Below are 20,231 nucleotides of genomic sequence, written 5' to 3'. Positions count from 1 at the left end.
AAAAGCAAATGAAAATCCGGAAGCGATTCCAACAATTGACAGAACTGCATATGGCTACTTCATCAATTACGATGACTTTTCTGAGGATCCAAGCGAGCCTGAAGAACAGCTAACAACAAAAACTTCACTTGGATGCTATGGCATGGTAGCGATTTACACTAGACTTCCATTGAAATGAATGGGCACTCCATGACGAGCTGACCTTGTCATTAGCATGGAAGTGGTTATAAAGACAAAGGGGCATATTACCAAGCAATAGCGATAATTATCGCTATTGCTTGTTTAGAGACAAAAATTTACCGCTAAGCTGCGGCGATTTTTATCGCAGATAAACCTTGGTATTACCAAGGTTTATCGCAAATGCGATAAAAAATGGCCGCAATGCATGAATATCGCTGAAAAGTCAGCGATATTCATGCATTACCGAGCTAATGCTCTTAGCCATGTTATCCACCTCCCATTGGATAACATGGCTAAGAACTGCTCAGGGCAGGTGTTAGCTTTTGGAGTTGGTAATAGGAGATAGCGATGTTAGCGACTGTTTCCAGTCGCTAACATCTTGGCACGCCCACTTTGCATGTCATTAGTGATATGCAAACGCCCACTTTGCATGTCATTAGTGATAAATATCACTGACATGCAAAGTGGGGCCCAAGATGGTCGCTATCTCCTACTAGCTGTCGCTAACTGGTGTTAGCGACAGCTAGGTAATAGGGAGATATTTTTATCTCCGCTTTATTGGCTTTAAAGACATAAAAGCGGAGATAAACCCCCTTGATAATATGCCCCAAAGTAACTGAACTCTTTCATCAACTCAAAGAAACCTCTCTGATTTCTCCATGGATTGAATTTTGGATTGTGTTAGGTGTACTTTTCCTCCTGCTTTGGCTCATCATGGTACTTTGTTTGGGAAAATTCATTGAGGGAAAATACAGTACAATGGACACAGCAAGTCAGAACATCGACTTGGTCCTAAAGCCACACAAGTCATCTCACATCGAGAAAATAGAACTATCATCAGTGAATGTCACAGCCAATCCAATACCCGGTGGGGTAGCTTGGGACAAAACAGATTATGAAATCTATGGCCCGGTCGAGCTCTTGAAGTATCCACACCAATTTAAGGTTTCATTAAGTGACTTTGTAAAACCGAGCACATTCTCTGATGATTGGGACTTTCAAAGTATTAATGATATGATGTAAGATTTGGTAATGTCAGCAAAATTTACAGACCATGATTACTTACAGGGTTCGTCTAATTATGAAGAAATGTACTGCTACAACCACTTTGCACACCACTATTTGCATAAAACTGCTCAACCTAGAAATGTTTTTAATTATAATCAATGGGAACATTGTGCAACTCCACCAAAAGGCAGTTCAAAAACATTTTTACGAGAAATTCCCATACTTCTCAGGGTTTAACACAAGTGATGCAGAAACATTTTATTTCAAACTGTTAAATAAGACTGGAATGAAAACAATGCTGACAAATACTGAATTAATCTATTCAGAAACATTTTATGAAAAAATGACTACATTTGGTTTTGATTTTTGGAAAAATAACATTGAAACAAAAACAATCTGGGGTACCAAAGATTGGCAGGTCCAAGGTATAGAATCATTATTTAGAGCCTGCATGATCCCAGAACAAATTATATTCTTGAATGACACAATTCAACAGACAACCTGTCTTGGCCTAGCCAAAATTAAAGACTTAAACAAACCGTCTATTCCAAAGCCAACACCTGACATTAATAGCACTACAGATGTTGAGATAGACGTATCCCATATTTTTAACCAAAACAAAACACATCCTGATTGGAAAAAATGGTTGATCTGGCCCACAGACACAAATAACTGTCAAGATAGATTCCTGAACAAAATACAGGGGTTCAAATTGACCAGACCAGACCCTAGATACTCCCAGAGACAACATCCAGGGATAGTTACAACATACAGTGTAGGGAAACTCTGCCTCGAATGGCTACAGAAACCCACACTAGCAGAAATTAAGCAACACTTGACTTAACTTAAAGACGGTGCTGACTTGCGTGATTTCATAATGGGACCACGCAAACAGCGTCAAAAAAGTTTCATAGCGGCCAGTATATAAGCAGCTTACAACAAAGCTTGGACAGAAACGCAAATTGAAACAGCAGAAAAAATACGGGCAATTGACCGTATTAATTTGGAAAATTCACTTTCTGTTGTGGACAATGGGTTAATGACTCTGTCTTCCAGAATATATTCACTGGACAGTATTGTATCATCTGCTATAGATATAATAGATCAGGACTTACTAATGTTACAACACGGTCAGTCCCAATTACGTTCTTTTGTACAACTTGGCTGGACGTTACAGAATCTGCGTTCAGGCTACGTGCCCTGGCGTTTAATCAACACAACGTCATTATTCTCTATCTTTAACCTTACTGATACACAAATCAGCTTGGCACAAAAAGGAGCGGAATATACAATTTTGAGCATTGAAAAACTTGAGAGATTACCATTGACAATGTCAGAACGACCTGTCATTGAATGGATAATACACGGAATAATAACAATTCCGATAACGACTTTCCAATTTAAATACAGTCAAGAGTATATACCAGCAGGCCAGTATGAAAAGTTGGGTAAAGGATACATTAAGTCATCATGGAAATTACCTTACACACACACATGTTATAGTGAAAAGGAACAGAATGAATTTCTTAGTGGTAATAATTGTAAACGATCACTAAGTGGTATACTTCTGTGTCAGGGTATTAACCTGCATGGGGCCTGTGAGGGGACTTCAAATAACCTTTCATGCCACCAGCATGGCACACCTGCAACTCGAATAGAGCCATTCTTTAGACGGCTTTCTAACGGGAGCTATATTCTAATAGTGGACCACAGATGTTGTGGCATGGTGCCAGGAAAAGCTTATCTAGTAAGCGTTAGTTCCATGGTCACTTGTTGTATGCAAGTATTGTATCCAAACAGCACTCCAGACAGGGAGGCAAAAATGTGGCCCTTTTTTAATATCTCTTCTATTCGAATTGATACTTTAAGCAGAATGAAGTCTGTTCTTCTACAGACAACTGTGCCCTTGACGTCATCTAAAGAAAAGTATGATCTGCAAGTTGCAAGGACAACGGCGGAGATACATACACTTTTATCGACAAATTGCTCCCTGCATTTCGCGGAAATTCTAAGCCAAATCCTAAATATGTCTGATGCCAGTGGTATCCCACATGTATTTAAGAAAAATTTTTCGGGACTGTTAACCCTTCAAAACAGTGCTGGGCATTTTTCCTAATTTTGTCCATTCTGTCTTTGGCGGCCTACCACTCCTGTTGGGACTCGTAGCAGGCCTTTTATTTTTGATTCTCTTGCTTTGTTATGGCAAGCCAAGTCGCAGACAAGACTCCAGCAATGATGGAAGAAACGATCCTAGCTATACGCTATAGAGACCGCATAACTAAAGTCCTTGGATTAGCCCGGCTAAGAGATCTGAATATGACCTGGTTTCTTTCATTCAGACCCATCTGGCAGAATTGTATCTTACCTGTGCTTCGATGTATGCTGTGCGGAGAAGAATGCGTGTTGGACTTTTGTCTTACACTACAATCAGCAGTACCCTTGGATACAGATACTTTGCTAAGTCCTGTAACAGCTCATGCATCGTGTTGTCCCCAGCGGTTACCCATCCTGATGACGGCATTCATTGAGACTTCTACACTACGATTAGGTGGTAGTGAAGTACTAGATGAGAGCAGCATCACCCAGGTACGACCTTCTGTGAGCATTGCTGATCCTGTCATCGATGATAGCAATCATGCTCAAGACTGCACAGTCGCGCTATTTTCAAACTTGGTTGAACTTTCACCTGGAGCCGTAGACAACTTTTTTGCGAGTCTGTCTGAAATGATGTTCTCCCCTGAACAGAAAGAATAACTTTAAAGCAAACAAGCATACAGCGTTCCATGAACTCTGAATTCAGCCTTCAGCTTTAATAAACAAAAGCTACTGAAAATATTTGGAACTATTTTTGCCCTGAAAGCAAAATTATTTTTTCTTCTCATCCCTTCCAAAATATTTACCTTTATTTTTTGTCACTTGTACTCTGCTTAAAGTAGAACTATTCTTAGAGAACAGAGCTTCTATTTTTAGGAACTCTAGAGAATATATTACCTCAGCCTCTAGCATATTTACAAATACCTGTATTTATATGTGATGGAATGGTCTCGCACTTCTTTTCTGTATTAAGAGCCATTTCATGTGTAATTTTCGCATACTCATTCAGCTGATATATATATGCATCCTTTTTAATGAATGATTACACTGCTTGAAAAGCATACAATACCTATAATCATTTTCATGTATTTCGCATACACCATTTCAAATGCAAACATGTATTTTGGGGTGGGTTGGTATACACATGCACCTTTTATATGTTTACTATTAAGTTTTAGTAATGATGGACATTAATTCGAGGAGTGGGTGTAGTGTTTTTATCTAGGAGCCAGAATCGATATTTTTATTTTATGCCCTTGTCCGGTTATAATCAATAGTATCCATACAACGGCATATTAATCATATCCAAAAAGCTCCGAAAAGCCAAGAAAACAGCATTCAAAGATCGACTTGACAACAACGCCCACAACAGCAAGGAACTTTTCAACATCGTCAAGGAATTTTCCAACCCCTCGGCCAACTCCAACGACATCACCCCCTCTCAAACCCTCTGCGATTCCCTAGCCTCTTTTTTCCACAACAAGATTGCTGACATCCACAACAGCTTTGACAACCAACCCGGAAGCCAACCCACCCTACCATCAGCTGACCTTCGTCCCCCCGTCAACACCCTCAACGCCTGGAACCCAATCTCCACTGAGAACACCATCCGCCTGATGAATTCCATCCACTCTGGATCCCCCACAGACCCATGCCCCCACCACATCTTCAACAAAGCAGACTCCGTCATAGCTCCGCACCTCCGAGACGTCATCAACTGCTCCTTCAACTCCGCTACCTTCCCAGAAGATTGGAAACACGCTGAACTCACCGCCCTTCTGAAAAAACCAACAGCAGACCCCACCGAACTCAAAAACTACCGCCCCATCTCGCTACTTCCATTCCCGGCCAAAGTCATCGAGAAAGCTGTCAACAACCAGCTCGCCGCCTTCCTCGAAGCCAACAAATCACTCGACCCCTCACAATCTGGCTTCCGAGCCAAACACAGCACTGAGACCGCCCTCATCGCAGCAACAGACGACATTCGAACTCTACTGGACAATGGAGACACAGTCGCCCTCATCCTCCTCGACCTCTCTGCAGCCTTCGACACAGTCTGCCACAGCACCCTTTTACAACGCCTCAGAAACATCGGAATCCAAGGAAAGGCACTGGAATGGATCACCTCGTTCCTCACCGGAAGAACCCAGAGAGTCCGCCTCCCACCATTCAAGTCCGAGGCCTCTGAAATCATCTGCGGCGTACCACAAGGATCCTCACTCAGTCCCACCCTCTTCAACGTATACATGAGCCCCCTCGCGGCCATCGCCCGCCAACACAACCTCAACATCATCTCTTACGCGGATGACACTCAACTGATCCTATCTCTCACCAAGGACCCCAGCACCGCTAAAACTAACCTACACGAAGGAATGAAAGAAGTCGCCGAATGGATGAAACAAAGCCGTCTGAAACTGAATTCAGACAAAACAGAAGTCCTCATCTTAGGTAAATCCCCCTCTGCATGGGACGACTCCTGGTGGCCGGAAGCCCTCGGAAATGCACCCATCCCGGCAGACCACGCACGGAACCTTGGCGTCATCCTGGACTCTTCACTCTCTATGAACAGACAAGTCAGCGCCGTATCCTCCTCCTGCTTCAACATTCTTCGCATGCTCAGAAAAACATTTCGCTGGATCCCCTCCGAAACAAGGAAAACAGTCACCCACGCTCTAGTCACGAGCCGACTGGACTACGGAAACACCCTCTACGCAGGTACCACCGCTAAACTCCAGAAGAAACTACAACGAATCCAAAACGCCTCAGCCAGGCTCATATTAGACATCCCACGCAACGAACACATCTCTGGCCACCTTAAAGACCTCCACTGGCTACCCGTCAATAAGAGGATCACTTTCCGACTGCTTACCCACGCACACAAATCACTCTACGACATCGGACCAGATTGCCTCAACTCTCGACTGTCCTTCTACACCCCCTCCCGCCAACTTCGCTCTTCCAGCCAAGCCTTCGCCACTGTACCTCGCATCAACAAGTCCACCATGGGAGGCAGATCCTTCTCATACCTGGCTGCCAAAACATGGAACTCACTCCCCGCTTACCTCCGCCTCACCCAGAATCACCTAGCGTTCAGAAAGCAGCTTAAAACGTGGATATTTGACAAATAATCCACCTCCCCTCCCTAAGCGCCTTGAAACCCTCTGGGTATGTAGTGCGCTATATAAATATTATGACTTGACTTGACTTGACATCCATAATTCAGTCGTAGCACATGCTGTCACATTAAGCAAGACTACTTCCCCGGCCCCCTAGAAAGCACACCGAGTTCTCTAAACAAAACCAAGCCTCCAGCAACCTGGGAAATCCCCCTTGCTTTTGTTTTAATTTCGTCCTAGAACTCATGTAAAGCACTGTGAGAACGGCCAGTTCTTAGTGACATCTTTATTGACGTCTTATGTCCAATCTTACGTCAAACCCGGCACCTTTCAGCTATAAATATACCAACGTTGCCTTAAGCAAAGACACAGTGGTGGTTTTGGAGCACAGCAGCAATCTACTTGCCCGTAAGCCCAGCTGATGCGAGAGCCCACGGACGCTGCCCCTCCTCTTTTGATGCGCTGAGAAAGACGCTGTCTTTTTTTTCCAGCCGAGAAAATCCAGCTCCGGCGTTTCCAGCCTACCCTTGCGGGTTACTGGGATATCGAGTCCTGAGAGAGAGATACCAGACCTCCTGCTTTCTATTTACCCAGGTACGGAACTGTCTAAACCCTTAAAGAGAATTCTTGAGTCAGATTCTTGGCAAAACAAACTTAACTTAAACTGCTACTTACTTACTCCTTCCCACGTATTAGGCTTAGGTCAGGTACACCGGGGTAGGCGTATTTAGAAGCACCAGTTGAGTACGATTAGTCAATGTATATATGTATGTATATATTTTATCTATTTTAAAGTATCATATGGCTAAGAAACCATATCAATGCTTTTACAGTATTATTTTATAATCCTCCTTTTACTGTACGTACTTTACTTTACTATGAGTATTGCAATTGTGGCAATTCATTTCTCTTGCATGAGCAAGAAGACTGCTTTTATTGAAAACGCCCGTCTCTCTTTTCTCTGCATTCTGGTGATACTAAGTACGCACATTTGACTGAGTGAAATAGCTGTCTTTTGTTTTCACACGACTCTAGAGATACACTCTTATTCAGGGAGAGCAAAGTTGTCATGTTTTATGGTTGTCAGAAGCTAATCCCTTCTTGTCTATCCAGGGAGGTTAAACTCCTCCTCGTTTATTCGAGAAAGTTTCTAGTGACTTCTGAGCTAGCTGGCAAACCTTAAGTCTAATATAGTCAGTAGAGACCTAGTCGACCTCAGTCCTACATCTAAACTGCTGAATATATTATTCCAATGCTCAGAGCCTATTGGGAATATAGGAACTACACTACAGTAGGAAAACACAATGGGGAGGCGAGGAAAACGCTGTCCGGCTAGGTAGGTGCTGGGCGAGGAGTGAACCAGAGCCAAACTCCTCTATATCTGCATGTGACAGCTCCACCAGGCATCATCCAAAGTTGGTTGGGCACCACAGCTTTACATGAGGATCAGCAAGTTACAGGTTGCAAAATTACATCAGTTACAGGAGCCAAGAATATAAGGAAAAAAACTGTTTTTACACAGTAACAAGACTTATTAACATATCAGCTGGTAAGCGGAGGGAGGAGGCGGTGGAGGGAAGGAAACACAGCGGGGAGACGAAGAAAAACGGTGTCCAATCTCGGGCTGGGAAGGTGACGGCCGAGTGGGTGAACCAAACTCCTCTATAGCTGCATGAGAGAGCTCCACCGGGCATCAGCCATGTTGCTCAGTCTCCACGGTAAGTACAATATTCATGGTTTCCACCCGGTGGGCCTCGTCATAGCTCCATCTGCCGCACCAGTCCCGTTGTACTGGGAAACCCAGAGCGTAATTTGATTTTTTAAGCTTTGAGCCAGTACTGGGCTATTGCAAAGAACACTGGAATTATGCTCCAGGGAAGGGCCACATTATGTGTCAGAGTTGACTAAATTATGTTGAAAAGAACGGAAATTATGTGGCGATTTGCGGCAAATTTAGAGTTAGTATTACCTCGTGATTGTGAAATTTTTACACGTTGGCACTGTCTGTGCAAACGTTTCACCTGATTCGTACCCCTTTGGCACACAAATACAGAAATAAGCAACAGAAAAGTGACCAATGCGAACTGTGTGGCAACACATTTTGCTGCAAATTTTAGCAACTTTTGGTCCATTTCAGATAGAAATATTTTTTTCGTTGAAATCTGCAGATTATGCAGCAGATGATGAATTATGTGGCAAATATGGAGATTCCACATTTATGTGGAAAATGCAGCAGCCAGAAAATCGTGTAATTCCAGTGTCTCTGGCTAAAGTGTTGTCCTATATAATAAAAAGGTTCTCTTATGGTGTTAATGATGTGGTGTTTTATAGACAGTATTTTTACTGTGTAAAAATGTGCTTTGCATATAGAAGTGAATGCTTTCACTGCTACTGTCTTCGATGATCAAATAACAATGTGCTGCATTTTCAAAATAATATTGAAGTTTCATTTACGTTTCATGGAAAAAACGCGGCTCAAACTTATAGCAAATGTAAATAGGAGCAGTATACTTCCGTGCTTTAATTTGTTTAATGCATTGTCATACTTATGACCAATTAGATGTGTACAATGAAATTGGGATGAAAGTCATAATTCATGGGAATGATAATGTCCAGGTAGTATGGAAATAATTCATGAGATTTAAATAATTCCAGTGAAACATGGGTTATTAAACCATTGCTTCATGTGCACTGATGGCCTCATTTATGAGGAATTGGTGCTGGGCAGGGCCGCAAGTCTTCTTGCTTCGTTGCCCTACGCCAATGTGAAAGGGCAGGAATGCCCAGAATTGATTAAATACGGTGCATTCCTGTCCTTTCCCCCTGCACTGGCGCATAATTTGCTGCCTAGCACCAACGTAGGTACCCTTACACCACGGTGCTAGGGTGCCTTCTTTGCAGTCAGGATTGTTTTTATGCAGAAAGTGGCACCTTCCTGCACAAAAACTATTCCGAGAGGCGTTTTCCTCTTTCTGTGTGTGCTGTAGAATGCAGCACACATAGAAAGAGGAAAAACCAGGGAGAAATCCAAATATTTCTCCATGATATGCCTGTTCTGGGGAGGCGTAAGGTTGCGGTTCTGCCCCAGCAGGAGCGTAACACAGGCCCCTGCAGCCCCCGCAGTGTGCGGAAGCGCCAGAGCTGCAGGTGGCCCCCTCAGCACAGGACTCTGTGGCTGCTCGGAGTTCAATGTGTGCATCGATGAAGACAGTGATTGGCTCCTCAAAGAGGCTCTGTTGATGAATGAATTGCGTTAGTTTCTAGAAATAAGCATGCAGACAGATAGCCCACGTCACAGGCGATGCTGGTTTTCGTTAGTTTTAAGATTAATGGGCATATTAGCAAGGAAGTGGCGGAGAGAGTCGTTAGCTTTCCTGGCTTAATGCCTCTCGCCGCCACTTCGGAAAAGCAAGGCTGCGCTGGATTATCAAGGATATGGTGCAGCCTTGCTTTTCACCCTGTGATGGCGCTAAGTTTCACAACTTAGCGCCAACGCAGGCACCCTTGGACCAGAGTGCAAGGGTGGCTGCAAGCAGGGAGGTTAATTCATGTACAGGAAGGTGTCCCTTCCTGTACATACACAATCCTAAAATGCCAGTTTGTAACTTACATGTGTGCTGCTTCGTGCAGCACACATGCAAGCTACAAAAAGGCATTCCTGTACACCTTCCTGTACATAAACAAACAATGGCATTTGGCTTTCTCCACGTGTTCTACACAAAGCAGCACACATGGAAAAAGCAAAAACGAGGAGAGATAAAGCATTTCTCCTCCTTTCAGCCACCTTAAGACCAGGCTCGATTAAAGATGGCTCAGGCATTGGATACATTTTTGTAAAGTCACTCCAAGTCAACAGCAATGCAGTTTTCCGCCCTTAACTTTTGATTTAACAACCTAAGTGTTTCCTAGTATTTTATCACATCAATTGACACTGAAAACAATGACCTGTATGCATACAGGTGCTTTGTGACACGGAATGAACTAGTTTTCTGATAAAGCTCGTAGGCACTGTCATAGGTTGGCATTCAAAGATGCATCCTGGATTTAGCGTTTTCTGTTGTTTTAGGACCTTTTTTTAATATGTGTCTTCTCCTGGTACATTCCCATTCTACTTGGGAAGCTGGGTTGATTCGAGGTGTCACGTCAAATTATCATATGCAGCCACAGATCCCCTATGGGTAAGTGGCGCAACGATAGCCCCCACAGTCCCTGCGGTGCAGGGGGGTACCCTGAGCTCCAGGTGGCCCCCTCCAGCACTGTGCATGGGCAGGAGGCTTGAATGGGTCTGGAGCATGAGGGGGCTCCATGTAACTTGCAGGGGGCCCCCTGAAGTTTTGCTATGCCACTACATGAAGCACCACTCTGGTAGAACACGTTTTTCAGTATAGGCCGGGTGTATGGCTAGGTGAGACATTTTTTAATGTTGATTACCCAATATTGCCACAAAGAATACTCGCAGCAAACACAAATACCTGAGGTCTCCCTTACCTTGCGAAATACTCATCCAGAGTGTATACTAAGTTTTTAAATTGACTTGATTTCAAACTGAAGACCTCTTGTTTAACTATCTGTTGTTCTAATTGGGCAGTGCTGATTTTTCCATTAGGGTGCTGGGGCTCCACCCCGGCCCTAATTCACATCCCAAAGGAGAAGTTTACAATATGCCAGCATGCAAATGAAACATACATTTTTTAATTTCTTTATTTTCAGTGACTGGTATCTCTCTAACCGAGTGACAGCCAGGCACAGTAAAGCAGCACAAACCAAAGTGTGTACGTATGGCGCTCTAAAATATGGACACAGAATGACGCAGCAAGAAGTGGTCTGTGTCAAAGAAGTTCTGCCAAACAGAATGAGTTCATAAGAGGTGCCACAATCACTCTTTAACATCATTTCCAGTACCACATACCCATGGAAGGTTATGGTGGAATCAAGAGAGCTGCTCTGAATTGTCACATTGAGCTATAATAAAACCATGACTAAGCATAATTCAAGAGCTGAAGTGGCGACATTCTTGCCAATGTTGAAGTGTGAAGAGTATCTCAACACTTTCCCCATTCTGTACATTTGACTTTCAAATCCTGTATCATTACAAAAATGCAAATTAATCCACATGGACACTAACCTGCTACCTGTATCTCAAATTCCGCAAAGGTTTCTACATCCGGGGTTGTAGATAGAAAGGCGCACATGTATCGTCTGGCATCGGAGCGGGTGATATTGGTGAATGACACAGCCACGCCTCCGTGTGCAATGTCTTTTTTGATCATTTTAGTCCTCCCTTTATACTGCTCATCCAGCTTATCATCATATTCCGTCCCATTGTCATACAGATGCACAAGGTAAACTCTATTTGATGTTTCCCAGAAAACTTCCATTTCCACAGCACTTATAGGGGGGTCAAGTTGGCAGGAAAGTATGGTCTCCCCACCAACAATGGCACAAATAGGCTGACTGGGCCCAACAGCATTCACAGACTGCACAGCTGCACCTGTCAAGGAAAACAAAAGATAACAACTTTGAGCACAAATGATAAAGCAGATGTGGTTCTGGTCACAGGGTGCACACTGGAAGGAAACAGCACCAGCCATGTTTTATTCTGTAAGGGTTTTAGTTTCTACTCTTACAAATCTAAGCTAAATTCTTATTTTCTTTCACGTTAGTAGGTAGCAGACAGCCATTACCACATGGTGTCATTGAACTCATCAATGTGTGTCCTGAACCTTCAACAACCAAATCAAATGTGTTAGTTGGGCTATTCTGCACCTGAGTAGTAATTCTTTAAAAACTGTGGTATCATTATACAACAGGTAGTAGTGCAGTACTGCCCTAGCAGGAAGGAGAGACCATTTTCCACCACTGGCAGTGGTGAGCATTGCCATAGTGACAATCCAATGGCAATCCACGATTGTATATCGACTTTGCCAATATGAATGGGTTCCTACCCCTGCCTTCAGCAGGCGCGTTTATTCGCCACAAAATCTGAGCAGGGGAAAGGAATGCACAAAATATAACCAGACATTAAGGCCAGATGTACTAAGCGTTTGCATCACCCTTGCATCTTATTTTGGATTTACAAGGCAAGGGCGGATTTGTGTGGGCTTGTACAGCTGTATAAGAAATGTAACATAATGCAGCAGATTTAGCTGTGTTGCATTATATTTCTGAGTTTTAAGCATTTCATGTGTGAAGCATGATCCACCCATGGATTTCACGCAATTCCAGATTTGCTAAGTGTTAAAAATTGGTTGTTAGTTGACTGGGAGTGTAACCCTAAGTCAAACAGCAACCACAATCCTAGTCAGGGTAAGGGTCAGGCAACCCTAAATTAAATTTTGCACAACCTCAGGTAGCTCGGCACAAACCAATAAGTCTTAGCTTGGAGGCACTATGTAAAGTATTTGTGAAAAACTTCAAACGGTAAAACAGTGAAAACACCATTTACAAAAAATCCACATCAGGTTAGAAGAATCAAATTCAATTTAATAGATAAAGCAAGATCAAAACAACAAAAATACAATAAGTAGAACTTGAGTAATTCTTTTTTTAACATAAACTGCAAAATAGGGCTCAGGAGCAATAAGCTGGTCATGTCGGACCAAAACAAAGTCAAGAGTTCAGGCTCACTGAGGAGGGAGCACGAGCCGGATGCAGCACCCCAGTGAGGCCTGCTGAACAAAAGTACCTTAATCCTTGCTTTGCATCGGCGAGGATGCGGGGGCAGTCATGCGATATGTCTGTGTTTCCTGTGCAGGTAGGGTGATGCCTCAATTTTTTCCATGCAAGAACAGTGATGTGAAAGGTTTAGAAGGCGATGCCAAGGTTCTGAGAAGTGAAATTTTTGAAGGTAATGCTCTGGGTTTCTCCACGCAGTAGAGGTGGTGTGTCAATCTTCTCCAAGCAATGGAGAGGATGCGCTTGTTCTGAAGTAGCAGTTGTGATGATGATGCACTGGTTCCAAGTACGATGCACTGATTCTGTTCCCGCAACAACGTTGATGCGTCGATTATGTTGTTGCAGCAAATAATACATTGGTTGCCGTAGAGCAAACACCTAGGCCCACTTCCAATTGTCTAGTGCTTGGTTGCTGCCACTTGGCAGAGTAGACTCACAGACTGTAGAGTCCAAGTGCTGGAGCAGGCAGGTTGAAAGTTTTTTATGTCCCTGAGACTTCAGATCAGGTGGCCAGTCAGCTAGCCCAAATGATGCAAGTCTAGTCCTTCTCACCCAGGCAAGAAGGAGCAGGTAACACAGCAAAGCAGTAGTTTAGCAAACAGCAGTCTAGCAGAGTTGTAGTCTTTTCATCATCACTGCAATTCTTTTTTGTTGGAGAATGGACACAAGTCCAGAAATGCACTGAAGTCATGATATCAGAGGTCCAGTACTTATATCCAGGTGTCCCACGTAAGTGGGGGAGACTTCAAAGAAGGGTCTTTGAAGTGCACAGTGGTCCTCCTTTCCTGCTCTGGCTGCAGACCCACTACAGGAGGGTATGCTGTCCTTTATGTGCGGACAGCGCACGGCCTATTCAGGCGCAAGTGCAAGGCTGGTCCCAGCTCCCACCTGATATCTCTCATGATGGCCCATCAAGTCACACCTTCTTCTTTTATGTGTGGCTGTCTAAAGGGAATACACATAGCCCAGCTGTCACCCAGCTCAGACTAAACAGAGACAGGCAGCAGGCACTAAACAGCTAGTAAGAACATTCCCAACTTTCATAACGTCTAACATACACAGAGAAAATCCTGTTGCAGCCGAAAGGGGAACTCAAATGTACATATACTATACTCCCTCCACCATAGAGTGATATTTCACTGCCACTTCAAGGCGGGATTTGATGATTTCAGAGAAACCAGGAAGTGTTATAGGTGAAGCAAAAAAGCTAGATGTTCGGAATGCAAGGCAAATCAAAGATTCAGGAGTAACTCCCAGAAAACAGTTTTCCACAAAGTGAATACAGAAAGATAGGAAGTACAGAACCAATTACTCCTTGTGGAGGAAGCTAAGGCATTCCAAGATTAGAGAGAAATACTGATCAGTCCAAATGCAAGACTGTGTCCCAATAAAAACACATACCCAGCCCCGAGGAAGAGCTTTATGCAAACCAGCCGGCTCCTTGTGAAGGTTGAAACATTTCGGGCATATTGTAATAAGTAGTCAGGGGGCGAATAGCATCAATAAAAGATTCAATTCTATACGTGAAAAAGAAAGAGAAAAAATAATGTATTCTAGAAACAGACTAGGAGAACCCCACCCCTTTTCCAACTACCACACAGGGCCTCAAGATACCTTTAGGATCAAATGAATGAGGGAGTGTAATAAATCCCCAAACCTATTGTTTGTGAATTTTATGTTGGACACGTATGTTTAAGTGTTATAGATGCAAAGACACAATATATGTAAGTGACTTGTTGTAAGATGTATCTGAATTGTAAAAATGTTAGATGAGTTTATGTTTTCTTTCTGTAATACTATTCTATACATTGAATACCCTGATAAAAAAAATTAGTGACAAATCAATAAATGTCTTCTTTGCCATAGCACATTCACTGCTCGTAATTGTATAGATTTAATTTGAAATAACATAGGGGATATACATATAGATGCTACTAAAAGACTAGCATCTTGAGAGAGTGATGGGTGGCATAGAGTGAGTAGTGTGAAAGAGCACACCAAGACACAAATCAGAGGCGTTAATTGCCCTATGGTAAGTGCAAGGGTTTCACGTCAAACAAAGTGAAATATAAATCTATGGTTGAGGGGGTACAGTATATGTACATTTGATCTTTCAGAAAGTGACATTTTCAGAAGTGCAATTTAAAATCTAACTTCACCATAAGTTGTGATTTTATATTGTGATTCCAGAGACACTAGACTTGGGGTTCCTATCACCTCCCAATCGGAAATTACACCTATGGAATGTAATAAGGTAATCCCAATGATACCCTATGGAGATATAGGCCTAGAAAGAGTTAAAATGGACTTTGGGAGTTTTTGACAACCAGGACATATAAACTTTAAAAGTACATACTGTGCCCAAATTGCACCCTGCTCCATGGGTTAAGCAGGACCTACCTTCGGGCTGAATTATATGTATAAAAAGGAAAGGTTTAGGCCTAGTAGGAGGTTTGTTTTGCCGGGCCAAAATGGCAGTGTAATCTGCACATACAGGCCCTGCAGTGGCAGGCCTGATACATGGTAAAAGGTTTACTTATGTGGGTGGCACATTTAGTGCTGCAGATCCACTAGTATCATTTTATCTATAGGCCCTGGTACAAGGGGTACCATATTACTAGGGCTTATGGATAAATTAAATATGCCAACTGTGGAGGAGACAATATGAACATGTTAAGGGGAGAGAGCACAAGCAGTGGTAAAGTGCACAGAGTCCTAGTACCAGCATAAACAAGATCAGAAAAATGGACGGAGGCAGGCACAAAGTTGGGGGAAAGACCACCATAAGCCTGTCAGGTCTAACACTAAAGTTTACAATTCTGGAATTGAATGAAATTGGGACACCTATCACAGAAAGGGATAATGAGGAGAAACATGTTTATTTCTCCTCATTACTTCCTCATTCTTTATGCGATGCATTCTGCATCATGCAATGAAAGAAGAATATGTCTCTTTGGATTGTTTTGGGATTATGTTTGTGCAGGAAGGTATTCCTTCCTGCACACAATAAATCCTGCCCATGATGCAGGCACCCTTGTACCATGGTGCAAGGGGGCCTGCAATGGTGCTAGGCAGCCACAAGTTTCCTAGCACTAGAAGAGAGCTGAAGAGCGCCATATCACAGTACATATATCGTTTTCCAACTATCTTCAGTTCATGCAGTGCAGTGCAGCAACTCTGTATGTTGCTGTGCATTTGCCAATATAGGATCTTATTTTCAGAGATGTTCCGCTCTACATAACCATCCTCCTACTTGTGTAGCTGTGAGCTAGCCATGTGTGGGCGAGAGGAAGCAACCCTAGAGACCCTACTCTATCGCCCACTTGTTGTGCAGTATAACCAGCTGCATCTGAAGGATTTATGGGGTCTGGGCAATGCATATTTTGGACCTCTGTTCTGTACAACTTTGAATGTATTGCCTCTTTTTAGCTCATTTAAGCTCTTTTGATGCCAATACCATTGACATGTTAAAGCTGTAGCAACTGGGATATACAAAACAACCAAAAGCTCGACCTGCCATGCATCTGGCAGCCAAAACAGTAGCAAATACATTTTTAATTAAATAGAGCTGTTTGTTTTGATTGTTTGGATCTAGAATATTTTATGTGCAACCACCACATTTTATTTGGAATTCAGTGTTGAGACGGTTTATTACTCACAATGTAGGAAACAATATGCTTAGGGTGACTTGTTAAATGTTTAGTGAATTAGCGCATGATGCTAAAATAGAACATATTCCACAGCGCTTGAAAATGGAGCTTTGTACCCATAAATATATCCCCCTTCATTCCTGGCATTATTAATGAAACACTGAAAATCAAAGCACTGCTCTCAAGATTTTCCCTATTCCATTGATCTAATGACTTTCCCAAAATTTCTCTTTACCAAACTTTTCCTCCTTCTTCCCTTTGTACGTGTGCACTTCTCTGGGTAGACAGTCACCTGTGACCCTGCTGAGTAAGAGAATGGGAAGAGCAGGATAGAGGAGATAGACAAACACAGAAATAGAACAGTTTAGCAAGAGATATAAAGTAGTGGGAAAAGGAGTTAGAAATGAAGATGATGTAAAAAGATATAGGAGGTAGGGACAACAGTAAAGTAAATAGAAAAATGTGAGGTAGTGTGGGCGGGTATGGCGAGTCCATAATTATGGCCCGCCAAATTTACATTAAAGAAATCAATAATTGGATGAATCAGAACCAGTCCTAAACCTGAAGTTCATGAGGCAATGTGTTCCAGGGAAAAGGCACCTCCCGTGAAAAATCTGAAAATACATTTAATTAAGTAAAAGCACCAACTCAATAACTTAGGGGCATATTAGCAAGGAACCTCGTTAACATTATCGCCGTTTTATTGGCAGGAAACTGCAGATAAAACTGCGATAATGGGCTTGCTAATAAACGTTATAGCATTCCTATAGAATCCCATGTTACATGTCCTGCACATCTAACCTGGGATTCTATAGGAATTCTATAACACATATTAGCAAGCCCATTATACCGTTTTATCGGCCGTTTCCTGCCGATAAAACGGAGATAATTTTAACGAGGTTCCTTGCTAATATGCCCCTGAGTTCTAGATGAGCAGAACAATTAAAGGGGTTCATTTCAAATTCAAAACTACGTGATACAGAGTGAATTCCATGAAGGTTCTTACTGAATAGGGCAATACAGAGAAATTAAATATAAAAAAGTCCCAAATGGGCAGCAAAATCAAAAGAGAAAAGGAATGCATCCCACCACCATCTCGTCTTCATAAAATTCTTCTGCCTCACCTCTAAATCAAGACGTTTTATATCTTATATTTGCACATTAAATTAACAAACTGCAGAATTACTGTGTTGATATGAAAAAAAGTTACAATCTCAGGAAATCAGAGCACAATTCTATTCAACATCATATTGTCTTAACATATAAGCACTATCCCACTACATGAATGATTATTCTGCCCTCTATATGCCAATTGAAAGGATTATGGGGCTACCCAATAACCCTGTGTCCTGAGTGAGACAATAATTCAAAATAGAAATGTTCCTTAAGAAGGGAAACATAACCTTAGACTTCCAAGGCAATAGCTTTCAATAGCTACAAACAAACATTCATTAAAAAGGTTGAATTTAAAGAAAATCATTTATTAGAGAAACCATCTTATTAAAATCAGGAACTTAATTTTAATTTGGTTCTCAGTTACATACACACAAAGGTGCTTCTAAGGCTGTAACGACACAGTGCAAGTGATCAAGTGAATACATAGTTCTCAAGTGCTATACAAGATGTACATATGTACTTGAGACTGATAGAGACATATGGATAGAGCAAACAGCACTCAACAATATGAGTGTTGGAATCCTTAGTAGAATTTAAGAACCAGTCCACTGTAGAAGTTGTCAACATTTCAACACACAATACAAAATGCATTTAAGCATGGGTCATCATCAGGATGAAAATGTTTGCAGGAGACAACTGAGGATGAAACAATCATCTATCAATCAATGTGTAAAGATCCAAAAAATTGTTTAATTAATGACCCTATTTGTTTGACGTGATACACTGCTGAGAATGACTTACTAACCAAGGTAAGTTACCACCACCGTCCAAAGATCCATGCGTAAGGCGCATATCCCTTGATGTAATGGAGTGGTATAATCTCCAATGCGATGTGCAGTGAACACTTACACAAGCTCAAAAAACTAAAGAAAAGATCATATGTCTATTCCCAAATTGGTCATTCCAATGGGGCTGTGAAGAAATAGGAATGTGTCTTAGTGTTGGTATTATTGTGGTAACATTCAAACAGTGGTATCTACAAAAATACCAATACCAACAAGTAATTCAAATCATCTACAAACAAAAGGACAGTGTGAATACAGTAACTCACTAAAAGGCAACCACTGGGGATGCTGATTGAAAACTCATCTAGCCATTTAAAATCCTATAAAATACGCCCTTAGGCACGTGCCTAACATGTATTAGAACATTGGAATGTGGAGGACTCTATTGAATACAATGGAGCGCTCCGTGATTCTATGGGCCGGTAAAAGCCCGCAGAGCAACATTCCAATGTTTTTGTTAACAAAGGCCTCTCGGAGCCCGAGGGGTTTTCAATCCCCTCGGGCTCGAGAGGCCTTTGTTTTATTTGTTAGAACATTCTGCGCTCTAGTGGCAGAATGTTCTAATAGCTTCATAGCACTTCGTAGCTGGGCTATACCGGCTATTAAAGTTCCGCTTTAGAGCCTTCAGCTCGGGCATTTAACGCTGGAGCGGGCCTTTAACAGCCGGTATGTCCGCAAAGGTGGGCTATAAGGCTACATTAATGCAAATGCGGGTTAAAATATCTAATTTGATCTCACAAAAAAGTAGCGACAAAGCAGCCCTCATGACTTGATCACTGCCAATAAACAGTAGATGTGCTGGCAGCTCATTCAACCAGGAAATCAATGTTATCCGAGTCTGATTAAACTTGTGAGTCCCAGTAGTGATCTGATACATGATAATTGCAGCCAGCGCATCCCAATGGAGCCAGTAAAGCCATGAGTCCTTACGACTCTTTACCCAGGTGTCGTGGGCTAATGCTTGAAAGTAAACAAAGAAGCTGCATCAATCACTTCACTATAACCTCCTAACAATAGAAAAATTTAGCATGGGAGCTCTTTTGGCAGACATGCGGTGAATTGTAGAAAGAATCTAAGGCCGACTATGCATGAATCCCACAAACCAGAGGCCTCATGCATTGACTCAGGTGCGCAGGCCGGTATGATTCCAAGGCCGACAAGCGTGCGTGTGAGGAGCCTATCTTTTTAAATCTCTACACATTCATAGTGATGCCCACGCGATGAGAGCAGAGTCTTTTGTTACTAATGGCCTTCCAAAATTAGTTACCCAAGACTAAATTCATGGTACCTAAAGTATTGTGATAAATACCGGAAAAACATAAAGAAAATAATTGACTACAGGTGAAGAAGGACTTTCAGAAAATATAACAAACAAATGTATGTACACTTGAAAAATACTATCACCTCAGAAAACAAATGAGCCCTGTAAGGGAGGTTAGTATTGTATTTACATAAAACAATCACAGAGTATTAAGGGAATTCCCTATTGGAAATGTCATGCATTCATAATCTATTCAACGTGGATTTATGCAAACCCATTTGTCAAT

General features: G+C 42.2%; 1 protein-coding gene across 1 annotated transcript in view; it reads right to left on the bottom strand.

Annotated features, from left to right (window-relative positions):
* LOC144752363 (butyrophilin-like protein 9) overlaps positions 1-20,231 on the bottom strand; it is a 416,572-nt gene that overhangs the window by 354,210 nt on the left and 42,131 nt on the right. The window contains exon 3 of the mRNA XM_078640298.1: positions 11,524-11,889. Within this exon, the coding sequence (XP_078496424.1) occupies positions 11,524-11,889 (366 nt within the window). The remainder of the gene's footprint in view (positions 1-11,523; positions 11,890-20,231) is intronic.

Source organism: Lissotriton helveticus, chromosome 5_1 (assembly GCF_964261635.1).
Source record: "Lissotriton helveticus chromosome 5_1, aLisHel1.1, whole genome shotgun sequence".
Lineage (NCBI taxonomy): Eukaryota > Metazoa > Chordata > Amphibia > Caudata > Salamandridae > Lissotriton > Lissotriton helveticus.
Note: the sequence above shows the minus strand (reverse complement) of the source record. Positions and strands in the feature narration are given on the sequence as shown.